At 53.1% G+C, this 27651-nt stretch overlaps 1 protein-coding gene across 1 annotated transcript in view; it reads right to left on the bottom strand.

The window, feature by feature from the left end:
* The window catches only part of OTOF (otoferlin), a 110985-nt gene extending 91628 nt beyond the window's left edge, over window positions 1–19357 (bottom strand). The window contains exons 1-2 of the mRNA XM_074820381.1: window positions 19252–19357; window positions 11152–11210 (exon numbers count right to left, since the gene is read on the bottom strand). Coding sequence (XP_074676482.1) covers window positions 11152–11210; window positions 19252–19330 — 138 coding nt within the window. The 5' untranslated portion in view covers window positions 19331–19357. The remainder of the gene's footprint in view (window positions 1–11151; window positions 11211–19251) is intronic.
* Window positions 19358–27651: the final 8294 nt, after the last annotated feature.

Genomic DNA, 27651 nt, shown 5'->3' with positions numbered 1-27651 from the left:
GGGCTCCTGCCCCCAGCTTCTCCTCTCCACCACAGCCCTCAGACACAATGGTGAAGAGGATAGAGTCCACCATGTCATGAGCACACTAGCAGCCCATCAACCTCCCATGATGTTCTGGATGTTAAACTGGTCCCATCTATTATCTGCAGCTTCAGCTGGGCAGAGGACCCCCATCCTGCCTCACAGCGGGAGGTGACATTCCCATGGTCTGCCCAGAGATGGCTAGAGAGACCAGAGCTTAGACTTTCTCAAGGGGAACTCTTCACTTTTACCAGCGGTAGCAGTTTACTATGTGATAAGCTGCTCTGCCAAGATCAGAACTTCTGGTTGCTTCTGAGATGAAGACAGAAAGCCCAAGCACAAGGGACATGATTTCTGCCTGTATCATAGAATAATCGAATCACAGACTGGTTTGGGGGGGAAGGGACCTTCAAAGGCCATCTAGTCCAACCCCCTGCCATGGGCAGGGACACCTTCCACTAGCCCAGGTTGCCCAAAGCCCCGTCCAACCTGGCCTTGAACCCTTCCAGGGAGGGGGCAGCCACAGCTTCTCTGGGCAACCTGTGCCAGGGCCTCACCCCCCTCAGCGTAAACAGTTTCTTCCTTACATCTAGCCTGAATCTACTCTCTTATAGTTGAAAACCATCACCCCTTGTCCTATCGCTACAGGCCCTACTAAAAAGTCTGTCCCCATCTTTCCTATAAGACACCTTTAAGCCCTCTTTAAGTATGGAAAGGATCCTCCTGGACCTTCTTGACACCCGATGTCTGTGAATTCTCACCACCTCAACACAGCCTCAGCTTTGATCCCTCTGTCCAGAGCCTTGCCCAGTACAAGACAAACCCAAACCCCTCTGCTATCCCCAGAGAAGACTAAACCATGGTCTGGGCACAGGTTCTTTTCTTCTCACACACATCTGAGACAAGCTGGGAGTTTAAAGAAGTTTGGAAGCACCTCCTGAAACCCCATCAGAGCTCTGTTCCTGGACACAGGTCCTGGGTTTTTTATTTTCCCTTCCTCAGAAATATCATTCTCTGTGTGCCCACAGATCAAATTTTGGGGAGGAACTGGAGTGAGCAGTCATCCCTGCCTCGGTCACAAACACATTTGGGTCAGTCTCTGTTCCCCATCCTCAGGCTATAGGGTGGAGGACAGCAGCTGTCTCTTGCTCTCTGGGTACGTACAGCACAGGGGACAGGGAAGACCTGCTCTACAATTAGGTCCTCTCCAACGAGCAGACCCCAGAGCTCAGGTGTGGCTACCAAGACAAGGCATAGAAATAGCGATGCGTAGACACACCCTCCCTCAATTAGAGGTTTTTCAGGAAGCAAAATGACAAACAAGGTCATTTGGAAAGCACGGTGGCTGGCAGGATCCCCCCCGAACAGCCTTGCTGACAGCTTTCCGCACCAAGAAGCTCGTCCAGGGATGTTCACGCCGCAGCCCATCCGCTGCTGCTGCAGCAAACCCCGGGGGGGCCGGCAAGCGGTGCACGGTGTGGAAGAACACGCTCCCATCTGCTGTGCTCTGCGACATGCCGTATCATCCTGGGAACGCTCCTTGCACGTTGCTTGCACACGTGCTTGCACACCTCCGTTTCCAGAGGGACCCACCCGTCTAGAGCCACTAACGTAGTTTGCTTAAAGCACTTGGAGTTTTGCCTAAAATCCTGGGGAATGCAACGCAGGGTACCATTTTCTGCCGTCAGAAATCATCCCTTCGTGGTGTAGTCCCTGGTTTCTTGAGGCTGGGCTTTGGAAAGGGGCTCAGATCTGAATTCTGCTGCAGATCCCTTGAATTTGACTAAATCGTTTAGGACAGAATGTAGATGCTCTCGGTTTGGGGCTTAAAAATCAGGGTTGGGATTCCTCCACCTTGACTTAGATGCTTAGAGGTTACCTACCTAAATCAACACTCCTCATCTGAGCTCTCCATCCCTGGAGAAGCTGTGGTACATCCTGGGTCACCTTTGGGAGGGGGCCACACTCTTTCTATCCTTTCCGGACTATCCAGGCATGACTATACACCTCAGATTAAAGGAGCTCTGGAAGCTGTCGAAAATCCCCCCCCAAAACCCACTAACAGGACAAGGAATGGGCACCCAGACCCTCAGGCTATGAACAAACTTCTGTACCACGTTCCCCAGCCCATGACCTGTGCTCTGCCAGTCTGCCCAGTCACCCTCAGTCTCCTCTTGGTTGTATCCCAGTGCACAGAAAACCACTCAAACCAACTTGTGGCACCCAGCCACAAGTTTTACATGAAAATGCAACTCTCTGTGCTTTATCTCTCTGTATTACAGCCACCTCAGCCTCAGCAGAAAAAAAAAAAAAAAAACAACAGCTCAGAGGAACTGGGTGATGCCTTTTCCCTCCTAAGATAGGTATTTTTTATTATTATTATCTTTTAAGCCTGAAAAGGATTATTACAGTCACTCGACCTGACCTTTTGAACAACCCAGTCCACAGGTTTTCATTATTCACTCAAAGTATCCTAAATCACATGCAGGTATGCGTTATAGCTCAGCCAGAACATACTTTTTATAGGGAAAAAGGAAAAAAAGACATCTCAGAATTCAAGCATCAACATTTAATTACACTTTCAGATAGGTGGCTTCCACAAGTGATTACCTTCAGCGACAAACATTTGCACCATATTTCTCCCTTGAATTTGTGGGCTTCAGCTCCCCAGTGTTTCCCCTCTGTTCTCCCACCAAGCTAAGGTGCCACCTAAACTATTTTATTTGGCGTTTTAGATTTCATTCGGCTTTTTAGATTTCATTCCCCGCTGCCTGCAGAGCCGCACGGAGAGAATTGCCCTTGGGCTGAAGCCAGCATTCCCTTGGCAACACGGAGAGGCAAAGCAATGCCCCAGCCCAGGGACACCGCCAAGAGGAGACCTGAGGTGGGCACCCTGCTAAAAGCACCGAGCGCTGGCATCATCTCACTGCAAGTTCCTGCTGCTCTCACTGGCACCGGGCAGCTGCAGGTCATTGAATTACAGACTGGTTTGGGTGGGAAGGGACCTTAAAGATCATTTAATTCCAACCCTCTGCCATGGGCAGGGACACCTTCCACTAGCCCAGGTTGCCCAAAGCCCCGTCCAACCTGGCCTTGAACCCTTCCAGGGAGGGGGCAGCCACAGCTTCTCTGGGCAACCTGTGCCAGTGTCTCACCATCCTCACAGGGAAGAATTTCTTCCTTAGATCTCATCTAAATCTCCCCTCTTTCAGTTTAAAACTGTGACCCCTTGTCCTATCCCTCCCCCGCCCCCCCCCCCCCAATCAAGAGTCCCTCCCCCCTTTCCTGTAGCCCCTTTCAGTCCTGGGAGGCCACTCTAAGGTCTCCCCAGAGCCTTCTCTTCTCCAGCTGAACCCCCCCAACTCTCTCAGCCTGTCCTCACAGGGGGGTGCTCCAGCCCCCCGAGCATCTTCGTGGCCTCCTCTGGCCCCACTCAAGCAGGTCCGTGTCCTTCTGCTGTTGGTGCCCCCAGAGCTGGACCCAGCACTGCAGGGGGGTCTCACCAGAGCGGAGCAGAGGGGGAGAATCCCCCCCTCGCCCTGCTGCCCACACTGCTCTGGGTGCAGCCCAGCACACGGGTGGCTTTCTGGGCTGCCAGCACACGTTGCCGGCTCACAGGCAGTTTTCCATCCACTGATCCCCCCAAGTCCTTCTCCTTGAGGCTGCTCTCAACCCATTCTCTGCCCAGCCTGGATCTGTGCTTGGGATCACCCTGACCCACGTGCAGGACCTTGCACTCAGAGCTGTGTTGCATTTTCACAGCCTCAGTTCTTTGTAAGCAGGTTTTCCTTTCATTGACACCCTTGCAGGGTGCTGCCCTTCATGTACGCAATGAAAGAGGGCAAATGTTTTAGAGCTTAAGTTTTCTCGGTTAATTTATAACAGGCCCTGAGAGATTACCTGCTCTCATCAATTCAGAGTGCCTGAGCTGAAGGGAAATACTGCATGGCAGGTAATGGGGGCTGGGAAGCGAACACTAACCATGCCACGGAGTAATTCAGAGGCAGGGGCTTCCCAAGCTGCTTTCCACCAAGCCACTAAAACACAGCAGCACCAGGGACTGGGATGCACCCCCAACCCTGAAGTGCTCCCCAGACGTGGCATGCACCAAGATGACCCGTTTGTCCTCTCAGACCCAAGCCCATCCCGGGAGAGTCTGACCTTTGCAAAGGGCTGCACTTAATGGCTGCTCTTCACTGTGTTTGACCATGACCATGGCAGAGGGCTCCTGTGTCAGGAGGTGGCACAGGGGCAGGCTGGAAGGCTAAAACGTGGCTTATGTCAAGAGAAAAGCTTCCAGTGGCCACTTTGCTTCAGCACGAGTGCTGGAGTTAGGGTGAAAGCCACAGACTTTACATTCACCCAATGCAATTCGACGGTCTGATGGCCCACAGTGTCAAAGACACCCAGGGACTGAGCTGGAAGGTCTCTGAGAGCGCATCACAGAATCACAGAATCATTCAGGTTGGAAAAGCCCCTCGGGATCATCGAGTCCAACCCTCAGCCCGACTCTACAAAGCTCTCCCCTACACCACATCCCCCAACAGCTCATCCAAACGGCCCTTAAACACATCCAGGGATGGGGACTCCACCCCCTCCCTGGGCAGCCTATTCCACTCTCTGACCACTCTTGCTGGGAAACATTTTCTCCTCATGTCCAGTCTGAACCTCCCCTGTTGCAGTTTAAAGCCGTTCCCTCTTGTTCTGTCACTAATTCCCTGGGAGAAGAGACCAGCACCAACCTCTCTACAATGTCCTTTCAGGGAGCTGTAGAGAGTGATGAGGTCTCCCCTCAGCCTTCTCCTCCTCACACTGAACAGTCCCAGCTCCTTCCATCGCTCCTCACAGGATTTATTCTCCAGGCCCTTCCCCAGCTTCGTTGCCCTCCTCTGCACTCGCTCCAGCCCCTCGAGATCTCTCTCGGATTGAGGTGCCCAAAACTGGACACAACACTCCAGGTGTGGCCTCACCAGTGCAGAGTACAGGGGGACTATCACCTCCCTGCTTCTGCTGGTCACACTATTTCTAACACAAGCCAGAATGCCGTTGGCTTTCTTGGCCACCCAGGCACACTGCTCTCGCTACCCTTCCTCCTTCCCTGGTGGGCTGCCTGTTTGTTCTCCTTACTGGTTTTATGGTTAAAAACCTTTTAAAAACCCCTGTGCAAAGCTAAGCAAGGGATATCTGCTGGGTCAATTTTATCTGTTTTTATTAGCAAAAGGGGGAAAAAAAAAGATAAGAGGCAGAGAAATACCTTGGCAGAATGCAGAAGCCAGACACTTCCAGTGAGACTGCTTTAAGGGAGCTGGGAAAGGGCATCTTTACAAGCCATGGCACCCCTCTTTAAGCCATGTCACCCCTTTTTAAGACGTCTCCCCTTTTTAAGCCATGTCACCCCTTTTTATGACATGTCTCTCCTTTTTAAGCCTCATGTCCCCTTTTTCTGCAGCACCTGGGAGCCTTGGCTGGATGCTCATCCTGCCTATCATCTCCAAGCCCGGGCATTTCCAAATGTTTGGGTCAAGGCTGCAGCTCCAGGTCTCAGCTTTCCTGGCAGCAGCACCTAAACCTGTCCTGGTCCCTTTAGGAGAGACTCAATGCAGGCAAAGAAGACCACAGAGGACCCATCCACAGCTCTCCATGCCAGCAACATCACTGAAGTCCCCTTCCCTCCTGGGGTGCCTGCAGGAGAGCTGCAGGATAAGCCCCTCCAAGAAGAAACCCTTTGGGGTACAGGCAAGACACAATGCAGCCCTTTCTGATTTAGTAAAATACAGCCATAGTGCCGTACATACCCTCTGGAATAGCCGGCAGCTCATCTTCCCCAGGCTCTGGAGAAGCACAGGCTTTGCATAATTCATTAAGTAATGAATAAAAATAATTGCAAAAGAAATAGAGTGAAACCAAACAAATGGAAAGCACTGGGGCAGCCCAAATTCAGCTTGGTAGTGGGTCCTCATGAATGTTAAGCGGTGGCAGGGAAAGCTGATCTCCTCATTAGCGCCATCAAAAAGCCTCTGGCTTTACATGAACCTAATGTGAATTTTCTGCTTGTTTCCAGCTCTGAGATGAAGTAGGGAGCATCCTCTTCATCCTCACCCCCTTTTGTCTCCTCCCAAAGAGATGAGAGATCAGCCAGCTCAGCTTCAAAAGCCTTCCCCACCCAGGGGATGAGACATCCCCCCATTCAAATCACCCCCCAGACATTTTACCCCATTTTGAGGAGAAAGCAGGAGGAAATGGGATCATTTCTGAGTCTTCTGGTTCGTAAATGATCCCTGCAAGGAGCTGCCTGAGCACTAGGAGGGCGTACAGATGACTGGAGAGTAATGTGAAATAACACCCCGCCGGTATCAAATTCATTACAGAATTCAAGGAAAACCAGGAAGCTGAAGAGGGAATAAATTTGCTTCTGCAGAGGGAAAGCTGGAGGACAGGAACACCCTCCTGCTTATCTTCAACTGTCCTAAACCCTCAGTGTCCCCAGGCAGACCCCTTGATACTGCTCCTGCCATCAGGGCTCATCGAGAAGACGCTCCGTTTTGTACCCCACAAGCATTACAGACCACGTGCACCCACCCAAAAAAATCCCCGTGGGGTAGCCCAGTGTGGGGGAATAGCTGGGGAGCTGTTGAGCGCTGCAGTGATGCAATAATAAAATCATATTCAATACAATTTGTCAGCTGGGCTTGTCATCAATGGTGTGATGACTTGCCTTGTGTGTACACTCAAAGGGAAGTGTCTGTTTTCCCAGACAGTCTCATCAGCTAATTACTCCAGGCAGCACAAGTCACGTTTCTCCAGCTCATGGCAGGTTTCTTACCTGTGGCCATTCACAGAATCCCAGAATCATTCAGGTTGGAAAAGCCCCTCGGGATCATCGAGTCCAACCCTCAGCCCGACTCTACAAAGTTCTCCCCTACACCACATCCCCCAACAGCTCATCCAAATGGCCCTTAAACACACCCAGGGATGGGGACTCCACCCCCTCCCTGGGCAGCCTATTCCACTCTCTGACCACTCTTGCTGGGAAACATTTTCTCCTCATGTCCAGTCTGAACCTCCCCTGTTGCAGTTTAAAGCCGTTCCCTCTTGTTCTGTCACTAATTCCCTGGGAGAAGAGACCAGCACCAACCTCTCTACAACGTCCTTTCAGGGAGCTGTAGAGAGTGATGAGGTCTCCCCTCAGCCTTCTCCTCCTCACACTGAACAGTCCCAGCTCCTTCCATCGCTCCTCACAGGATTTATTCTCCAGGCCCTTCCCCAGCTTCGTTGCCCTCCTCTGCACTCGCTCCAGCCCCTCGAGATCTCTCTCGGATTGAGGTGCCCAAAACTGGACACAACACTCCAGGTGTGGCCTCACCAGTGCAGAGTACATTGCATCAGGGAGTCCTTCCACAGCATGGGATAATGAGAGATTTAACAGGGGAAGAGGAATCAAGACTGCACCTCTGCCATCTCTTGCTGTGGCTTGTGCTCAGCCCTACACAACAAGGAGGAGGCATCTGTGCCAGCACCCAGGCTGCTCCTCCTCAAGGCAGCTATCACCAGCCCCAGTAACCAACTTGTAAGGAACTGAAGGAATTGATGCCTCAGACATTCATTGACTCAGAAAATCTCAAAGACAAGCTGTGCCTTTCGGATTAGTCTAAGGAATGTCCCCCAAGGAAGGGGGAGTGTATGGAAGGCTGCACACCCCCACTCCCTTGCAGTTGCTTTGACAAAGTCCTTAGAGGAGCCTCAAAGGGGCAGACATAGACTGAGCGAAACCCTATTGTGCAAGCCAGACACCAGGCCTGCCGTGCTAATGACTTGCTAATGACTAATGGCGCCACTGAAGTGGTAACAAGAACTGAGAAGAGGGGATCATTTCTGGGATGACTGATAAGATCTCTGAGAACAGAGGAAAAACCAAAGCTGGGCAGCGACCACCACTCAACTGGAACCCCTGCTCCACCTTTTTCCTCCTCTCTCATGGAAATGAATTTGTGGAATATCTGCCCCTCCTCGTCTAGTATGCTAATCAGCTAATAAAATGAACTTAAAAAGGCAACAGAAACTTTGCTGTGTGTGCACCCACCACCCTGGATTACCAGACCTGAGACAATGCTGGATCCTTGGGTGGTGATCCGGATTTCTTTGACTCCACTCGACTCCTCTCTCTAAGAGACCACATTGCTTATTGTCCTTTTCCAAGTTTAAATTGTTCTCTACCACAAGTAAAACATTTTAACCAGTTGTTTGGTGTCATTTCACCTTAATTTAACCCGAGGGAATCACAGAACCGTTGCGGCTCTCTGGGCTTCCAGTCTGGGTCATGACACAACTGGACACGAGCAGGGACCAGTATTCAGCCTCCCAGTGCATGGCAGGGCTACAGCACCTGTATTACTGCGTTTACAGAGCTCTCAGCAATTTACAGAGACCAGCAAGCAGCAGCCTCCCCATTTCCACCTGCACAGGAGGCACGACCCGCTCAGAAGAATCTTGCAGATGGGGCTGAATTCCCAGCCAGCTCCCAGCAACGCTGGAAAGGTGAACCCAGAAACGTAGACTTGTCTTCCCTCCCAACTGCAGCAATGTAGATCTCACCATCAGTCCCCCGTGTGGGGTTTTTTTGCATCGTTCACTATGAGCCATCAGAAAACATCAAATACTATGTTTTGGGCTGGTTAGGATAGTATTGGGCCACAGGTGGTAGAGCAGGAGCTGTGTCTGACCTGGCATTAGCACAGGTTTAGGCAACCAAAAGGCTCATGGAGCGGCTACGTACGTCTCAGCTCATCTGTTAGATGCTGCGGAGACCTTGCATGACCCAAAGGATATAAACTTCACTGATGGGGCATGAGCACTCTCCTACCAGCACAGGGAAGACTTAGGAATGTGCTTAACTTAAAACCCACTGGCATTACTCATTTTTGGCAGGTCCCAAGCCCTGGAGCCACCAGCAGTTGCACACATGGCATCCATACCAAGACTGTGCTGACCTTGGTCCCCAGAGCAAAGTAACCTCTGACTCATGCTGGAGCCAAGTGGCTGATGAGAAAAATCAGGGTATTTGCAGCGAGGGGGAGCAGGGAGCCAGGTACAGCCCAGCCGCTGCATCACCCGTCACCCAGCGTAAGGAGACGAGAGGAGCCCAAAGCTTGGTCCAGGCAGGCAAGGTTGCTCCAAATCCACTTGCCTTGCTCTGCTGCAATGTGTAGATACTACCAAGCTGATTTGAACCAGGTTTACATGAGGTTCTCACAGCAGGAACCATAATAAACATGAAGTAAACAGAGAGATGGGGGCAGCATGAGGCTCATCCCACAGATGCAGTAAGAGGCACTAGAAGAAATTATGATGCACAGTAATAAACACCTGTGGCTCGTGGCTCTCTTATACCTGCTGTCTTTTAAGCTCTATAATCCTCATCCTCCTGACATGCTCCAGCGCCCATCCTTTCCTACATGCTGCCTGGGACTGCAGGGGGGTTTGAGCTTGGCTGGGATGCTCTGAGCCTGGCTGGAATACCCCGAGCTTGGCTGGGATGTTCTGAACCTGGCTAGGATGCTCCGAGCCTGGCTGGGATGCCCCGAGCCTGGCTGGGATGCTCCAGGGTCACTGTGCAGCACCAAGCACTCGGAGCAGCTGAAATCTGCCGTTCCACCAAGCCTGAGACAGTGAGCGGAGCCTCCAGCCCTTCAGCCCCAGCAGGGAAGGATCTCCTCATTCAAATCACAAAGAGTTTTGAGACACAGGCAGGCTCCACCAGTGCACACCTCCGTGGTTGTTATTCAAATCAGTTATTATACTCCCAAATTGCTGTGTGCAGATCTACAGAAATCTGCATGTCATTAACAGCAGCAGCTTCGCCCCGCTGCCTCGGCTTTGTAGGTGCGTGGTGGGAGACGCATCTCCAGCCACCTTCACAGAATCCTTCAGGTTGGAAAAGCCCCTTGGGATCATCGAGTCCAACCCTCAGCCCGACTCTACAAAGTTCTCCCCTACACCACATCCCCCAACAGCTCATCCAAATGACCCTTAAACACATCCAGGGATGGGGAGATGTGCTTCATCGATCCCGTGCAACCCTGGAGCTATCAGGGGCAGATCCCACCCTGCACACACCAGGGGCTTCCCCTGTCCCTTAAGTCTCAGATTAAGCTCTTCCCCTAAAACTTGGAACAAGGACTAACCCATGCCAGGGCCACAGAGGGGCAGGGAGGAGCTGGGTGGTGCTTCCGGCCATGCAAGCTGGGAAGACTGAGATTTATCACCCCACAAATACATCCCATGCCTAGAACCTGGATGAAACCTTGCTTTCTAAAGGTGGAAAGTGATAAACAATTTAAAGATCTTAATATTCTTCATAGCCTCTCGTATTCTGCAGCCCCTGGGAATGGGTTATCTTCTATGAGAAACACAAAGCAATCAGAGGAAACATCCATTCTCTTTTGAAAGCATATTTCCATTTTGAATGTGACTTCTTAGCAGCACCTCTATTCCCTGCTTGTGTGGGTGACCTTATTTCAATCATTTTAGAATATTTTCTTGGTAACTGCTTAAAAAAAGGCTGTATTTTAAAACCACACAGAACTAGGGCTTCAATTCCTTCTCTCTCCCTTTCCAAGCCCAAAGCTGAGCGCTGGAGGCCGATACAGCATCCGATGGGCACCCAAAGCAGATCGATTGGCTTGTTACTGGGCGTGAGTTGGGGGATGCAGATGGGGGGAGAGGGGGGGGCTGGCAGGCTGAGCATCAACAATGGAGGCACCAGGGATATGAGGGGGAGTTTTTCCCCTTGAGGCAAGGAAAAGGAGAGCCAAGAGCCCAGCGGGATTTGCCCAGTGGAGACAAGCAATTTTTCCTGAAACTTCAGTGCCAACAATGTGGATTTTGAATTTTTTTTTTAATAAATCACCCCATGGGGAAATACTGTAGGGCTGTTCCCATGTCACAGGACAGCCTGTGTCCTCAGCCCCAGCCAGACCATGGCCAAGAAACCCATTTGGTAGCTGCCAGGAGAAACCCTGGAGCAGACAATGAGGATTAAATTGGGGAAAGGGAGTATTTATCCAGAAAGGGAGTAACGGCAAAGCAAACCAGATGTGCGAGAGACCAGGAGGAAAACACATGTTCTCTTACCTCATCAAACCTGGCCTCATCCTCACAGTTTTCAAGCACTCGGGTGTAGAAGGAGAGCCCTGGAGAGGGGAGAGGAAAAACAGGTTGGTTGCAGCAAGGCGAGGGGCACCCAGGGTGGCAGAAATGAGTGGGGGCTGCACAGCACCAGTGGCAACGAGACCCCGGGGTCGGGGTCTGGAGGGGGGGGCTCACTGTGACAGAGTCTGCGGGCCCCATCGTTGGATGGGGAAATGGGTCTGCAAAGGCGTGGGAGCACCGTGGGCACATGTGTCGGTGTGCAAAGGGGGTGCAGAGGGGACACAGCCCACGGGAGAGGCTAAATCCAGCCCCGGCTCCCCCGCACCAGCACTAAACACCGCGTTAACCTGCTTTAAGAGCTAATTACGGAGGTTTTTTTCTGGAGTGCGCTTAATCGGTGTGTTCAAGCCTTGTCCCATCTATTCAGGGATCTGTGGGGATGGTGGCAGTTTCTGCAGGGGCTTTTATATTCGTTGAACAGGGGCTCCTCCAGCTTTGGGGTATCAGGGTGAAGGTCTACACAGCCCAGAAACATGCTTGAACCCCAAGGATGAGATTTGGGACAGGTTACCCCAAGAAAACCACCCCAGATCCTGCACAGAGGATCTGGATGTTTGAGGTCAACCACAGGGATGCAGCCACGCGTGCCCACCTCGACAGCAGCATCCCTCCACCGCCGCAGCCCTGGATCTGCTGGGCACTACCCTGGGGCAGGGATCTGGGGAGGATGAGGAGCTTCAGCTGCTCTTAAAAGAGCCTTAAAAGCCCCCGCTCAGCTGGGAGCAGGGATGGGAGGAGAGGAGGAGCTGCTGCGGAGGGGAAGTCCAGGGAGAGCAGCCAAGCATGTGCGCTCCTTATTGAAATAATCAGGTTTTCCCAAGGAGCCCCAGCTCATAGGTTGCCCCGTGCTCTCAGCAGGATAACCTTACCCACCCACCCACACCCCCCTGAATCAATATTTCTAGTTAATAACCACTTCATAACACTGCAGGAGGAAAACTTATGAAAACGCTAATATTTAATCACTGAATCACACGGAGGCTTTCCCTTCCAGAAAAGAAAACTGTCTCCTGGGTAATTAAAATCATCCCTGTACGTGAGTCTGGCCTGGGCCCAGCACTGCATGGACAACCTGTGGTCAGGGTAAGTGGATGCCAGGGTACCCTGTGCTGCTGCGGGCTCGACTTTTACTTTATTTTACCAAAGACTGAGCTAGCCTGATGACATGGCTCTTGGCAGGGAATGCCTCATCCCTTTCTAATTTAACTGTTACACAAGGAGAGCAAGAAAATCATTTTGTTAGACTTTCTGGTGTCTGCAGCATGACCCAGGTAAAGCCAACCCAGAAGGTGCATCCTGTATCCCAAACCTCTCTCCCAGTTCCCTGCCATGACTCTCTTCACCCACAGATAAGCAAGTTTCTCTGGGATATAGGCAGAGCAATGTATTTATTCATGCCAGACGTGGGGGTGGAGGAGAGCCACAAGCCTCATGGGTTATGGGACAGCTGCCCACCCTTGCCCTGTGCCCACTGGCTGCTTCCCAGTGTAAGGGGACCCAATTTTCTCCCTGCTTTCCATGGGGTGGAATGGAAACTGCAGCAGGATGCAGCCCGGCCCTCCCTCACTTAAGCCAGGGGAACCTGGACAGGGAACAGGACCACTTCTCCATCGAGATGGAGCCACCAGGAGTAGGGTCCCAAAAATTATTGTGGGGCTGGAGCACCCCCTGTGAGGACAGGCTGAGAGAGTTGGGGGGGTTCAGCTGGAGAAGAGAAGGCTCTGGGGAGACCTTAGAGCGGCCTCCCAGGACTGAAAGGAGCTACAGGAAAGGGGGGAGGGATCTTGATCAGGGGGGAGGGATAGGACGAGGGGGAACAGTTTTAAACTGAAAGAGGGGAGATTTAGATGAGAACTAAGGAAGAAATTCTTCCCTGTGAGGGGGGTGAGGCCCTGGCACAGGTTGCCCAGAGAAGCTGTGGCTGCCCCCTCCCTGGAAGGGTTCAAGGCCAGGGTGGACAGGGCTTTGGGCAACCTGGGCTAGTGGAAGGTGGCCCTGCCCGGGGCAGGGGGGTTGGAACTAGATGGGCTTTGAAGGTTCCTTCCCACCCAAACCATGATTTGATGATTCCAGGACCCCACAACCTCCCTGGTGATGGGACAGGCACCACGTGCCAGCATCTCAGCCCTGGTGTGAGCTCCAGGTGAAGCTGCAGAGCCCCCACACGTACATACGGGACCAAACTAACAAGGAATCACACACAGGTCAGGGGGTGAATCGGCTGTAAGCGAACACATATAAGAAACAGAATCTGGCAGAAGACACTCCAAGGGTGACAATCTACCACGCGAAATATTTCTCCTAAGAGTGTGACTTATGACAAACCAACACGGTGGGACCCCCCTGCCCTGTCCTCTCCTAATCCAGTAGAGCACCAGGGCGATGTTTTGCTGGTGGTGCTCCAGGAGGTATCCATGAGTGATCTCCCTCATTTACACACACTAATTCAGAGAGAAAGCCTCGCCAAGAAGCTCTTTATAACTCCATCTGTGATCAATTAGCTGACAAGCACTCTAATTGCACCAGGCCACAAGTCCCCTCCTTCACAAATGCAATTAAACTGGTCTAAGAATGAAAAATGTTATGGGCAAGTGACCCTGTAGGAGCTCAGATGCTGCTGGGAGACAGGAGCAGGCACCCCCAAAATGAGCAGGCTGAAGAAAATTCACCATTTTTCTGCTCTTCCCCTGCAGCCAGCCTGAAGAGCGAGTATTTGCAGAAAATCCTGAAGTCACCCCTAAGCTGAGTTTCACCTGTGGAGCAAAGAGGTGGAGAGCTGGAGAGCTGCAAAAGCAACTGATCTGGGGTTTAGGGGCCCCTTTTCAGCCAGCCTGGGTGCCTGCTGCGGGGTGATGGGTGCCTTACGAATCCCTGAAGTTCAAAACCAGCCCCCGAAGTTTGAAACCAGCCCCAAGTCTCCTGTGAACAACTGGGAGGGTTATAAAGGCAAGAAGGGATCTTGTGGGATAACACCCCCCAACTTCCCAGTGTTATGAGCGTCCTCTGGAAGTTTGGTGAGTCAAACCCAACGTCACGGTGGGAGATGAGTCCCTGACACTCAGGAGTGGGAGCAAATTTTGGCCACACTGCCAGGGAAGAGCCCACCTCTCCCCCCCTCCCTTCCAGACTAGGATCTGGATAACCTGGCACCTCTCCCTAGCAGCTCCCATGGGTGGGAGCACTGGGAGCTCCTGTCCATGCCTCAGTTTCTCCAATTTGCAAAATGCAAATAGGGCAGCTACAGCTCACAGGGGCTGCTGGGAGCACGGGGATCCTTGGGAGAAGAGGAGCAGCGTTGTTCCATAGCCATCCCACACAGCTGCCAGTCTCAGCCCTTTCTCAGGAAGGTTTTTAATCAAGGTTGTGATTTATTCATCTCCCACCTGAGCTGAAGCCGAACAGCGTTTCAGAGCACTGCCCACCTGCAGAAATGCACACGGCAACCTGTCACACCAGAGTCAAACTCTGTCTTTAACTTCTTCTCATGCAGTAATAGATGCTTTCAGCTGAATGAGCAAACACCCACTTGGGGAGCTCTGTCTGAAACCCCAAACTGTGCTGCCGGTGGCTGAGGAGAGGGAGAAGGCTGGATGGCAGCTTAACTAGAGAAGAGTATCCCTCTCTGCAAAGTAACTCCAGGAAAAAGAGGAGTATCAGCACAACACTCAACCTATGAGTCTCTGGGAGGAGCACTGAGGGATGCCAGAGTGGTGGAGGTCAACTCACTCCATGCTCAAGGGGTCTAAAGCTCCCTCTAGAGTCACTGGAGAAAGGCAGGAGACGTCCCTTGGCACCAAAACCCAACCACCCACACCGGGATGTTCCCTTGGGTCTGGCGCTGAGGGTCCAGGCCAACGTGCCTGGCTCCATCCCAACCCATCCCAACCCCAGAATCACAGAATCATCTCGGTTGGAAAAGCCCTTGAAGCTCCTCCAGTCCAACCATGAACCTCACCCTGACCGTTCCCAACTCCACCAGATCCCTCAGCGCTGGGTCAACTCGACTCTTCAACCCCTCCAGGGATGGGGACTCCCCCCCTGCCCTGGGCAGCCCATTCCAACGCCCAACAACCCCTTCTGCAAAGAAATCCTTCCTAAGAGCCAGTCTGACCCTGCCCTGGCGCAGCTTGAGGCCATTCCCTCTTGGCCTGCCGCTGGTTCCTTGGCTCAAGAGACTCATCCCCCCTCTCTGCACCCTCCTGTCAGGCAGTTGGAGAGGGCCATGAGGTCTCCCCTCAGCCTCCTCTTCTCCAGACTAAACCCCCCCAGTTCCCTCAGCCGCTCCCCATCAGACCTGTGCTCCAGACCCTGCACCAGCTTCGTTGCCCTTCTCTGGATACGCTCGAGTAATCCATCCCATCCCACCTCATCCCAATCCATCCCAGAGCTGGGCAGCCCTGGGGCAGTTTGGATGGGCCCTGGTTGGAGGGAAGAGCCATGGCCAGCCTGGATGGAGATCAGGGCAGCGATGGCACAGCATCGTGTTAATCAAACAGCAAAAATACAGCCAGGGATCTAAAGAGTTGGTCAGAGAGGATGAGGCAGACAACAGACATAACGCAGCTTCACAGCAGCATTGAACTCGCCATGGCATGACTATGCCACCCATCATTCCCAAATTCTCATGGGGCAAAGGGACAGCAAAGCATCACATGAGCCACAGAGACCCTAAATGCTGGAGTAACTCTGCACCAACCATGCGCAGGGTGCTGGGATGCTTCACAGCCACCCCCAGCATGGGACCTGGTGGGGAGCAGACCCCCTTCCCAGCTCCGGGAACCAGAGTGCAACAGCACTCACTCCAAAAAGGCCATTGAATGACTCGAGCGTGTCCAGAGAAGGGCAACGGAGCTGGTGCAGGGTCTGGAGCACAGGTGTGATGGGGAGCGGCTGAGGGAACTGGGGGGGTTTAGTCTGGAGCAGAGGAGGCTGAGGGGAGACCTCATGGCCCTCTTCAACTCCCTGAAAGGAGGGTGCAGAGAGGGGGGATGAGTCTCTTGAGCCAAGGAACCAGCGCCAGGACAAGAGGGAATGGCCTCAAGCTGCGCCAGGGCAGGGTCAGGCTGGCTCTTAGGAAGGATTTCTTTGCAGAAGGGGTTGTTGGGCGTTGGAATGGGCTGCCCAGGGCAGGGGGGGAGTCCCCATCCCTGGAGGGGTTGAAGAGTCGGGTTGACCCAGCGCTGAGGGATCTGGTGGAGTTGGGAACGGTCAGGGTGAGGTTCATGGTTGGACTGGAGGAGCTTCAAGGGCTTTTCCAACCAAGATGATTCTGGGATTATGAGGTACATGCTGAAACCCAGCGCTGAGACCCACTGGTGCAGGTCAGGGTCTGACCCAAGCACCTGCAGGACCCAGCCCTGCCTCATCCCAAGGAATTAGCAATCTGGCACGAACCAATCCTCACAAGTACCACCGAGAACATCAAGAAAAGACCGAGAGCGTGTGAGAACGCTTATCTTACTCTTAGAAATGTAAGCCAAAACATCTTGCTAACAATTTTTTTTCCTCTTCATCTTGCTACAACTGTCGAAATCTGTGGTGTGGCAGAAAGACCCTTTCCATAAGGATCGGACCTTATGTATTCTCATGGTGTGAAGTTTGGTCCCCTCATCCAGAACACGGTCCTGTCCCAGATTTGCGCCTCGTGTTAGCCGGCATCCAGGCTCAGTGCTCTCCCACAACCCAAAACGATGTCAAAGAGGTCCCCGGGGGATCTGCCCCTGGACCTCCCTGCCCGCAGGGCAGAGACGGAGCTGCCTCTGCTTGTTCCCCTTTGGGGACAAGGGATTTGGGTGAGATGTCGATAGGCTTTGGAGTTAAATGTTAATGTAAGACGTTAAACTGCTGTTCCCTCTACAGGCAAATCTTGCAGCAGCTTTGGACACACCGAGTGCACAGGGAGCAAGACCAACCCCCTCTCCACCCGCCGTCCCATCCAGGGGGTGGGTCAGTCCTAACCCACCTGCCCGCTGCCTTCATCGACCCAACCACACAGGGGATCGCTTCCTAACCCCCCTCTGCCACCCTTTTAGCAGTAGGATTTTGCTAGCCATGACCTCAGGCTCCAGCCCTGCTGGGTCTGATCACCAGGAGCATCTCCTCTAGGACCCAGCTTGCAGAAGACAACAACATCAGGGGTCCCAGTCATGAGCTCAGGGATGAGCAGGGGAAGAGGCATCCGTATCAGTGATACCTGCAGCATTCACAGCGTGAGACTAAACCCCCTCCTTGCACAGAAGTCGATTGCAGCAAACTACCAGCAAAAAAATTTCTGAACCCCAACCCAGCCGTCCTCGAAGATGACACCAAATTTCTTCCTTGGAACAGAATCCCAGAACCATCTGGGTTGGAAAAGCCCTTGAAGCTCCTCCAGTCCAACCATGAACCTCACCCTGACCGTTCCCAACTCCACCAGATCCCTCAGCGCTGGGTCAACCCGACTCTTCAACCCCTCCAGGGATGGGGACTCCCCCCCTGCCCTGGGCAGCCCGTTCCAACGCCCAACAACCCCTTCTGCAAAGAAATCCTTCCTAAGAGCCAGTCTATGTCCCCGAGGAGCCCAGCTCCTCATGGCTCAGCACCGGGGAAGGAAACATGACTGTGAAGTTCAGTGTTGTCCTCCCTGAACTGCATGACGGCGATGGCAATCCTGCACCGCGCAGGAGCCAGCTCACGCCTGGGAAGATGATGGAGATGAGATCATGGGGGGCCCTGGAGAAATGTCCCGTAAGGGCTGGGACAAGGGAACAGGCAGGAGCATGAGAGGGTGGGGGCAGCGGGAGCACAGCAGGCGCAGCGCTGATCCCAAAGCACCTCAACGTGGGTGTCATTCCCAGCGCCCACCAGTCGGACCGTCGGGTCTCGCAGGGGCTCTTGACACAAAAATGTCGAAGCAGGGACAGATCCTGCCCGTCTGACGGGGATTTGGGTGCCAGGCTTGGGGTCAGACACACTCAGGATTGGAAATGAGGGTCCTCACGGGGCTCTCTGGGTAAACTGCGGTGGCCTTTGGCAGATCCCCCCTCCGTGGTGCCAGGGGAGGTTGTGGGGGTTCACCGAGGGTGGTTTAGGGCTGGGACCACTCCAGGCCTCATCATCACCCGGGGGTACAAGAGCGGTTCCCACAGAGATTATTTAACTTCCCTGCGCTGATGCTGGGCAGCCGGGACAGGGAAATAAGGGGCTAATTAGGCCTTTTTAATGACACTACGGTCGTTAGGACAGTGCAGGGGAGGCCCTTTCAGGCAGCGTTGGTTGGCCCAGGTGGGAGGTGATGAAAATCCCCCCCCCCGCCCCACGGCGCGTCTGCCGAGAGAAGGGGGTTGCTAATTCCTGACTCCCGGAGCTGCCAAACCATCCCACCCTGCCTCTGCCTGCCCGGGGGCTCCCGGAAACACCGGCTCACACCGAGCCTCCCCCAAGGTTTGGGTGCTACTGAGGGGACGCCCCCCCCTCCCCTCCCCGGAGAGTTTTTGCTCCTGTTGCAGCTTCCCTTGGAAAGCTTTGGAGCTGGCGCGGATCCGGGCAGGGAAACCAAAGCTGCAGCATCCTTAGAAGAAATTCAGGCACACGCCGCGTCCCGGCACAAGGAAATTCTCCTCCTGGCCCTTCCCGTGACGCCTTCTTTGTGACCAAACCCTTGACCCTCCGGCAGGACCCCAACCCGCCCCCGGGGTGGGTTTGTCACCCCAGGACCTCACCCACTTTCCCTGGGATGAGTCCCCCTCCCCAGGGGCTGCCCGGGGGGGAGGTAACGGGGGTGGGGGGGGAAGCGGAAGGGTCCCAGGCGGGGTGCAGGCAGGCAGAGGGGACCCCAGGAGAGCCGCTCGAATCGGGGGGGGGGGGGGGGGGGGGGGGCTCATGCCCCACACAGGGAGGGATGGGCAACCCTTAAAGCCGGCAGCCTCGCATCCCCAACCCTTCCCAACCCAAGCACGGTGGGGAAACTGAGGCAGGGGGTGGCGGCGGCGGGCAGGGAGCAGCCCATCCCCGGTTCCCCCCCCGCACCCCCTCCCCGCTTACCTCGGAAAGACGCTTTGGCGATGCGATCGGCTTTGCCGCGGAGGCCGGAGACGGTGCGGAGCTGGAGCAGCAGAGCCATGGTGCGGGGCGCGGTACGATGCGCGGGGAGCGGAGGAGAGCGGGCAGTGAGAGTGAGAGAGTGTGTGTGTGTGTGTGTGTGTTCCGCCCAGCGCGGAATTATTCAGCAGCGACACCGCCCCCTCCCCTCCCCTCTCCTCCCCTCCCCTCTCCTCCCTCCCCTCTCCCCTCTCCCCTCTCCCCTTTCCCCTTTCCCCCCCCACCTGCCCTTGGACACTTCCAGAGAGGGCACATCCACATTTGCCATCTTCTAGGCTGACCCTCAACAGAATTAAGTGGCTTTTCCAGACATAAGTGACAGCTTTACCATCCAGAATTCTGAGCTCAATTAGGAGCAGGTCTTGCCTGTAGGCTTGCAACTAAACACGAGGCCCAAATAAACTTGTCCTTTATTTTAAGGAAGATGATTAACACATGGGTTTGGGAAAAGGAAGAGCTTGGAGACAAGGGTCTTCGAGCCTCACACATCTTCCTTTCCTTCTTGGGCACTTCCAGGAAAAATCATAGAATCACAGAATCATTCAGGTTGGAAAAGCCCCTCGGGATCATCGAGTCCAACCCTCAGCCCGACTCTACAAAGTTCTCCCCTACACCACATCCCCCAACAGCTCATCCAAACGACCCTCAATCCACCTGTGGTGAAGTGTGAACCCAGGAGAACTTCAGCATCATCCAAGAGAGAGAAGTGAGAGTGAAACCTTCACAAACAAATAATAAAACACTGGGAATAAGACATCTATTTCCATCCACCACCTCAGGTTCTGTAAGAGAGTCTGGGCTCCTCCTGCCAGTGGAAAAGGTCATTGTGAAGAAACTTGGGGGGTTACTGGTGTGTGCTGTTTCTCGTTAGGTTGATAATTATCTCCTGGCAGCGTGGCCCAGGTGTGAGGGTGCCGTAGCACGAGGGAGGAGGTGGCGATGAGGGCAGCCGACTGTTGCTGAGAGCTCAGGAAAAGGCAGGTTTGGGATAATATTGGGAGGGGAAGGTGCAGCCCTGCCCAAGCATGTCCACATCATGAGAACAAGAGTTTGGGCCTGAGCAAGAGCTCGGGAGATGAGGCCAGGCATGAGCCGGAGGTGGTCCAGTATGTCTGGTCCTGCTAAACCAGCATTTTTCATCCCTAGTTGGTCTTTCTCAGCTGAGCCACCCAGGCTGGTGCTGCTTTTGCAACCCCTTTCACCCTTCTGCCTTCACTCTGGCTAAAAACCAGGAGTTTAGGAGCAATGAGGATTTTCCTGGCGTTTATCATGATTGTTTGGAGGAGCTCTCATGGGGTTTGCAACATATTTTAACTTATCTTGACCTGTTTCAGGTGCTTGGCTCTCCCCTGCTGTGCAGCTGGACGAATGTCAACCCGAGTGCTGCTCTGCCCCTTGTCACCGAGCAGCTCCGGTGGGACATAACAGCCAGGTGAAGCCCCTCGGTCAAATACTGCTCATCTTTTCAGGTGATCCAGCAGAACATGTCCTCACCTCCATCTCCCCCAGCTCCGCTTCTCAAATTCACTTGGGTCGAGAGCAAATTACACCAGCGTTTCTAAGAGGTGCCTTCAAAGCAACCCGTGTTGCCCCAGAAGCACAAGTACCACAGAAAACACCTTCTGCATCCTACAGTTAATTTTAAACCTCTTACTCAATATCATAAAGTAGATAACTAAGTAAAAAAATCCAGTGTAAGGGGTGTTGACTAAAGATACTCATTGCAAGCGGCAGGAGGATGGGTCACTTAGAGCTGTGACCTGTGGTTTGGTGAGTGATGCTTGATGGCCACTGTGAAAACACCAGCCCGAAGGATCTGATAAGGATCGTGACTTCTTTCTCCCTGATCTTATTTTATATGAAATCCCAGACATGATTTAACTGTTCCTACTGTAGAAGCACAGGTGGAGGGCTCTGGGGGAGTGGTAACCCACAGTTTTACTCCCAAACTTAAATAAAGAGACGCAGCAAAGCAAGAAAGAAGAAGTCAAGGCAGAAGATGATGTACACATGGGTCTTTGATACGGTGTGTTAAATCTGGTTGTGATCTGGTGACTGTGGGGGCCGAAAGCAGTGCAAGAAACTACTGCCCTTCAGCTCCGGGATGTAAACATCCTCTTAGGACACCACAACCCAGCCAAATTTCTCTGGTCATAGCCAAGGAGACCTCTAGAGCTCAATGTTCTCCTGGATGGTGGAAGATCAACCCATTATACCTGAAAATTGGATAATGAAGATGAACATAGGAACCCAACTGCAGCCAAGTCAACAAAACACGAGGGCTGTCAAGGTACGGTGGGTTAAAAATGTTCTCTCCAGCTTGAGAGCTAAAGAGGCCTGCTGTGATTAACAGAGCAGGATGAGAAAATGCCCTTCATAAACATTAATTTCAGTTTTTCACAATGTCTCTGCAATTTTCACATCGCTCCGTGTGAATAAAATCACACACCCACCTCTGAATCACTGATGATTCCGCTTATTTACTATGGGTTTACACCAAAGGCAAGAAGGAAAGGACTTCTTGCCACGGCAGAATCAGGCCTTAAGTAGTCCCTCTGCGTGCACCCCCCACAGCACCAGTATCCCATTAAAATAAATCCAATTGCACACGCTGAAGCAATAGTCTTGTGATGATTCTACAGAACATTAAATCCAAAATTAATGAAATTTTCTCTTCTTAACTCTTTTTTTCTATTTTTTTTCCAGCTCTTCTCTTCCCACGCTTGGAAAAATCATATCAGCCTCCCCATTTGTCAAAGCACTAAAATCCTTTATATCAATTACAGAAAGTTGTGTTTTTCTTCTCCCGTTTTTTTGTGTTGACTGAGAGTCGGACAAATGCATCGCCCGTGGGGACTAATTTTGACCCCTTTCATCAACGGGAATCTCTGGGATGGGCTCTGAGGGATGTTTAAATGCTGGCGGGGGATGATAATAGATTGTGTAAGTGCCCGTGTGCGTACGCAGAGCTGTATATTTTCCTGTGTTATGTTTCTCTTCTCGTGCCAGCCAGGCTGCTGCGTCAAATCCCCAGGAGCCCCGTGGCCCGAGCGGATCCAGGCTGCGGTGACACGGCCTGAAGAAGGCCAGTTTCCTTCCAGGTGTGCTCTGGGGACAGCATGACTGGGGGCAGTGGGATTTAGGGACAATGAGCTTTGGAGACAGTGTGATTTGGGAACAGTGTGATTTGGGGACAGTGAGCTTTAGGGAAAACATTCTTTGGGGACAGCATGATTTGGGGACAGTGTGATTTGGGGACAATGTGATTTGGGGACAGCATTGTTTGGGGACAGCATGTTTTGGGGACAGTGTGCTTTAGGGACAGTGAGCTTTGGGGAAAACATGATCTGGGGACAATGTGATTTGAGGACAACATCCTTTGGGGACAGCGTGCTTTAGGGACAATGAGCTTTCGGGACAGCGTGCTTAGGGGACAGCGTGCTTTGGGGACAATCAGCTTTGGGGACAGTGTGATTTGGGGACAGTGTGATTTAGGGACAGCATGATTTGGGGACAGTGAGCTTTGGGGACAGTGTGCTTTGGGGACAGCATCCTTTGGGGACAATGTGATTTGAGGACAGTGTGCTTTGGGGACAGTGTGATTTGGGAACAACATGCTTTGGGGACAATGTGATTTGGGGACAGCGTGCTTTAGGGACAATGAGCTTTGGGGACAGCGTGCTTTGGGTTCAGCAGGCTTTGGGGACAGTGTGCTGGGGGACAGTGTGTTTTGGGGACACCGTGTTGGCAGGGCAGCGGTGCTGGCAGGGCAGTGCAGCAGCGGGTGGAGGGGAAGCAGAGCCCAGTCCTGCAGCTCTGGCTGATGGGCTCCTTTCCGATGTGGAAAATATCCTTATCAGAGAGCTCTGGAGCCGGCACATGCAGCGGCTCTGCGCGAGGTTTCATTTTCCACTGGGTGATTTTGCTGAGAGAAGTATCATCTGCCCTTTCCTCCGGGCTGCCTTATTTACTTGTTCCAAGCCTGCAGCGCTCAGCTCTGCAGATTCCCAGGCTGGGTCCACTGTGCCGAGGTCACCGGTGGCTGCGCTGGTCCTCTCTCCCATCGGCAGCTGAAGTCCCGAATCCTGCAGGACAGGAGCAGCAACTGAACGAGCTTTTCCATCAGCGTTGGCCCAGAGGGGAGCCCTGGCCGGGCAGCAAAGGGGCTGTTGCTGGAGGCATGACAAAAATGAGCAGAAAAGACCTTTCTCCTGCAATGCAGATGTTTCTCAGAGTAAGTCTGGGTGCCAGAGCCTCCTTGCCCTGAGGGACAGCAATGTGCATTTCTTCATTTCCCACTGGATTCACTTTTTTTTGGCCCCACTCTTCCTCGTGCAGTCCCTTTGCCCCAACAGCAAGAACTGAGCTAGACCCTTGGAGGGTGAGTAACAGGGAGACCCTCATGGAGGGCAAATATCCCAACCAAAGCACCTTTCTGGAGCTTCTCCAGCCCTTTTCCTGGGGAGCTGTCAAGTGCTTCACAAGTATCACTTACACCACAGCTCCCTGGAGAGCAGTCACACTAATTTAGCCCCACCCAGAGGGAAGTGAAGCCCCCACTGATGAACTGCCCCATGGAGCAGTGGCTGTGTCCTGGAGAGCATCCAAGAGATTTACTCATGACTGCTGTAACCGGGGCCAAGGAATGAGCAGAAAAAGGGCTGGGAGCATCCCTTGTCCCCTGCTGTCTTTCATCCCTCCACTCACAGACTCCATCTTTCAGATTCCCAGATCTTCCCGAGCTTGGCTCTGCCACTGCAAGTCTCTCTCCACCTGCCATCGTCCCCCCCTGAGGTCGAGTCTCTTTCATTTTAAAGAATTTCAGGGATGCAACTGTCATGAGTGAGTCTTTCTGGCACAAAGCTGCCTCACAGCATCATCTATAATTTTGAGTGCTGCAGTGGGCGGCTCTGTATGTGTGTATCGGTCTCTGAAAAAAAGGGGGAAAATGCTGTGGAGGCAGTTTTTGCACATAAGCAGGAGTGTGAGCAAGTAACAGGGCTTGCTAAGAAAGCAGGAATGCCAAATCTGAGGCAAATCAGTAAATTTTCCTGTGTAAATCAGTTCTTGCAAGGTGTCCTCATGAGAGCTTCTGGACTGAGTGTCCTACCCTGGTGCAGCCGTGCAGGGAACAGGCGTGAGCTCTGCACCCTTAGTAACTGTAGGTGCTGCTGTCACAGAATTGTAGAATCATTTAGGTTGGAAAAGACCTTTAAGATCATCGAGTCCAACCGTTAACCTCACACTGCCAAGCCCACCACTAAACCCTGTCCCTAAGTGCCACGTCTACACGTCTGTTAAACACATCCAGGAAAGGTGACTCCCCCACTGCCCTGGGCAGCCTGTTCCAACGCTTGACAACCCTTTTGGGGAAGAAATTTTTCCTAATATCCAATCCAAACCTCCCCTCGAGCAGTTTGAGGCTGTTTCCTGGAGTGATGTCTTCCCACTGGAGCCATGACAAGACCCTCACTCATTTCCAGAGAAGCTGGAACTTCTGCCTGGGGTTTCCTGGCAGGGCTGAGCTGGTCTGTGTGTGCAAGGAGAATCCCAGGCTCTGTTCTAGTCCTCGGACCTGCAGAGGAGATACCCTAACTAGTGCTCCCTGGCAGCCCATCCAAAAGCATCATTTCCAGGTAGATAAAAGCAACGTTGGGGAACCCAAACCTTCAGCAGCTCTGCGACAGCCCCTCCAGCACCCTGGCACAATGCTCCTCCCAAAAACAAGCTCCATTAAAAGCCTGAGAGGTTTCTGCCTCTGTGACCGCTGTTGGAAAGCCATTGCTGACCTACACGGGTCCCGTGGCCAGGAGCGTTTGGCTATTTGCAGCCTCACCCTGGTCACGGTTATCTTCTCGCTCCTTCTGTCCAGCTCCCTTTCCCAGCTGGAAGATCAGCAGTTTTCAAAGAAAGTGATCTAGTCTGTCTAGCAGGACTGACTTTTGGTAAATCCATTTGGCCTTTTGCATCGTTTTCCATTTACTTTCTCATCTCCCCATTGTATCCCCCGAGACGGGTTGGAAAGCCGTGCAGATGCCGGATCGCAAGCCCGCAGTGAGCCAGACAACCTTCTCACTCCTTCAATGCCAGAGCTGTACTTGCTACTCAGCAGCTGTAGCAATGCAGCAGCTCTCAATGAGTGGAATTTTATTATTATTATTATTTTAAATTCTGTTACAGAGGTTTTCCCGTTTTCCTGAATTCAGCTCAATTAGCAAACCGAGCTTCCCTCAACTGTCCACCCTGCAGAGAGGACACACGGTGGGTTTCTGCGTGGGGTCTACCATGCCTGCAGCAAATTCTCATGCGATGGATCCCACCCCTCCCAGTTTCTCCCCAGTCCCACGGTGGCTGAATCCACATCTCACTGGGAACTAGAGAAGACGGCAGCAGGAGCCAGGCCAGCTCAGCCACTGAGCCACAGGGTCCCGCTCAGGGGGATGCTCAGCTCGACCCAGGAACATCCCATCGACTCCACAGCAGATCCATTCTCCAGGAACTCAATGTCACGAGGCTCTTGGAAATGTTGAAACTTGAGGCTGCACAATCCACTGAGACCAACACCCACCTCAGCTGCACAACCCAACCAGGAGAGAAGGTGTCTGGGAGACCTTCCCCAGAGCTGGCACTGTAATATCCTAGCATGGGGTGGCTATCAAAAGCCCCTGGATTTCTATTTTCTTTCCTTTTCATTTTTTTTTTCTTCTATTTTTTTAAAAATTTATTTCAAATATCTCAGAGCTTAGATGCAAATCAAGAACAGACCCTCCAATTCCTGCACCTCCCAGTGCTCTTTACAAGCAAGATCATTTTAGAAGGATTATTTTAATAGAACATGCAGATCTGTGTGTGCAATTATTTTTTTTTTTACGTTGTTTTTTTTTAGAAGCAACTGACCCTTCCCAAAAGCTTTCCAGGACAGGTCCCTAGCTGCCCTCCTGGGGCAGGAACAGAGCCCACTATTCCCCTTACACAAGGAGCTGGGGGAAAAAAAAAAAAAAAACAAAAAGTCTAAAAATGCAAATCTGGGGACAATTCTGTATCCCCCGCAGCAGGTGGGTCAAGGGTGGGGGGTGCAGAGGTTGTCAAGGAGGGGTGCAGGTGATGGTGCCAGGGTGGGTGCAGGCAGAGGGTGCTGGGGTGGGTGTAGAGGATGTTCAAGAGTGGATGTTGGGGGGTGCAAGGGGTGCCGGGGTGGTGCTGGGCTCCCACCATTGCCCGGTGATAGTGTTTGTGACCCAGTTGGGCGAGGCAGAAGCAAACAGGACAGCTCTGGGGGCAGTTGCAGCACAGGGACCCTCCACAGCCCGGACACAGGTAGGGGCTGAGCACAGCCAGACCTGTACCCCAGGGCCCCCCACCCTGCCCTATGGACTCTGCACCCTTCATGGGTCCTGCACCCCGCCCCAAAAGCCGCTCACCCTTCACGGATCCTGCACCCTGTACCCTGCACCCTTCATAGGTCCTGCACGCTGCCCCATGCACTCTTCACAGACCCTGCAACCCCCCCAAAAACCCCTGCACCCTTCATGGGTCCTGCACATTGCCTATGGACCCTTCACAGGTCCTGAATCCCACCCCAAAACTCTCCACCCTTCACAGATCCTGCACCCTGCCCCATGCCCCCCCCCCCTCCCCCCCCCCGCCCTTCCAATTATAAGACTACATTTAAGACTGGCTGGAAGAGCCAGGCACCGCAGGGACTCCATCTCCCAACGGCTCTGCCCTTGCAACCCCACGTCTTCATGTTTCCTCGGGATGTTTTACACGGGTCAGGGGTTGTCTTCTTTATCGGTGGTTGCAGAGGGACAGAGCGGCGGATTTTCTCACCTCCTCATGCATATCGCACGAGGGCGGTGAATAATGCATGCAGCCTTTGAGCGAGGCAGGCTTCTCAAGTGCACCCTGCTAAAACACCCCCTGCTGCTGGAAGGACTTGGGGGGCTTTTCCTCTCCCCGATAGATCCCAAATGTCTCTTCCCAAGCGAGTCGCAACGAGTTTCAGCTCGTCCTCCCGCTGCCCTCCCAGGTGAGGCAGCTTGCCCAGCCCCTTCCCATCTTCATCACATATTTTCTCCCTCCTTCTCTTGTTTTCTTTCATATCTCCTTTTGTTTTGCATAAGCCAAGACTCCTGCTGCAGCCAGGGCTGGTCCAAACTGCCGGGGGATGCCCTTGCCCCAGGCAGCCCTTGCCCTCGTGGGCAGTGCCTGTCCCTGGCAGCTTTCCCTGGTATCAAGCCAGCCCGAGTGCCAAGGCTTCCTGTCCCCTGCACCCAGGAGGGCTCCTTGCTGGGCGGGTTATGTGTGTGTCTGGCATCACAGAATCCCAGAATCATTCAGGTT

This window comes from Strix aluco, chromosome 3 (genome assembly GCF_031877795.1).
Source record: "Strix aluco isolate bStrAlu1 chromosome 3, bStrAlu1.hap1, whole genome shotgun sequence".
In the NCBI taxonomy this organism is placed as follows: domain Eukaryota; kingdom Metazoa; phylum Chordata; class Aves; order Strigiformes; family Strigidae; genus Strix; species Strix aluco.
The sequence above is the reverse complement of the archived record's forward strand: the minus strand, read 5'-3'. Positions and strand labels throughout refer to the sequence as shown.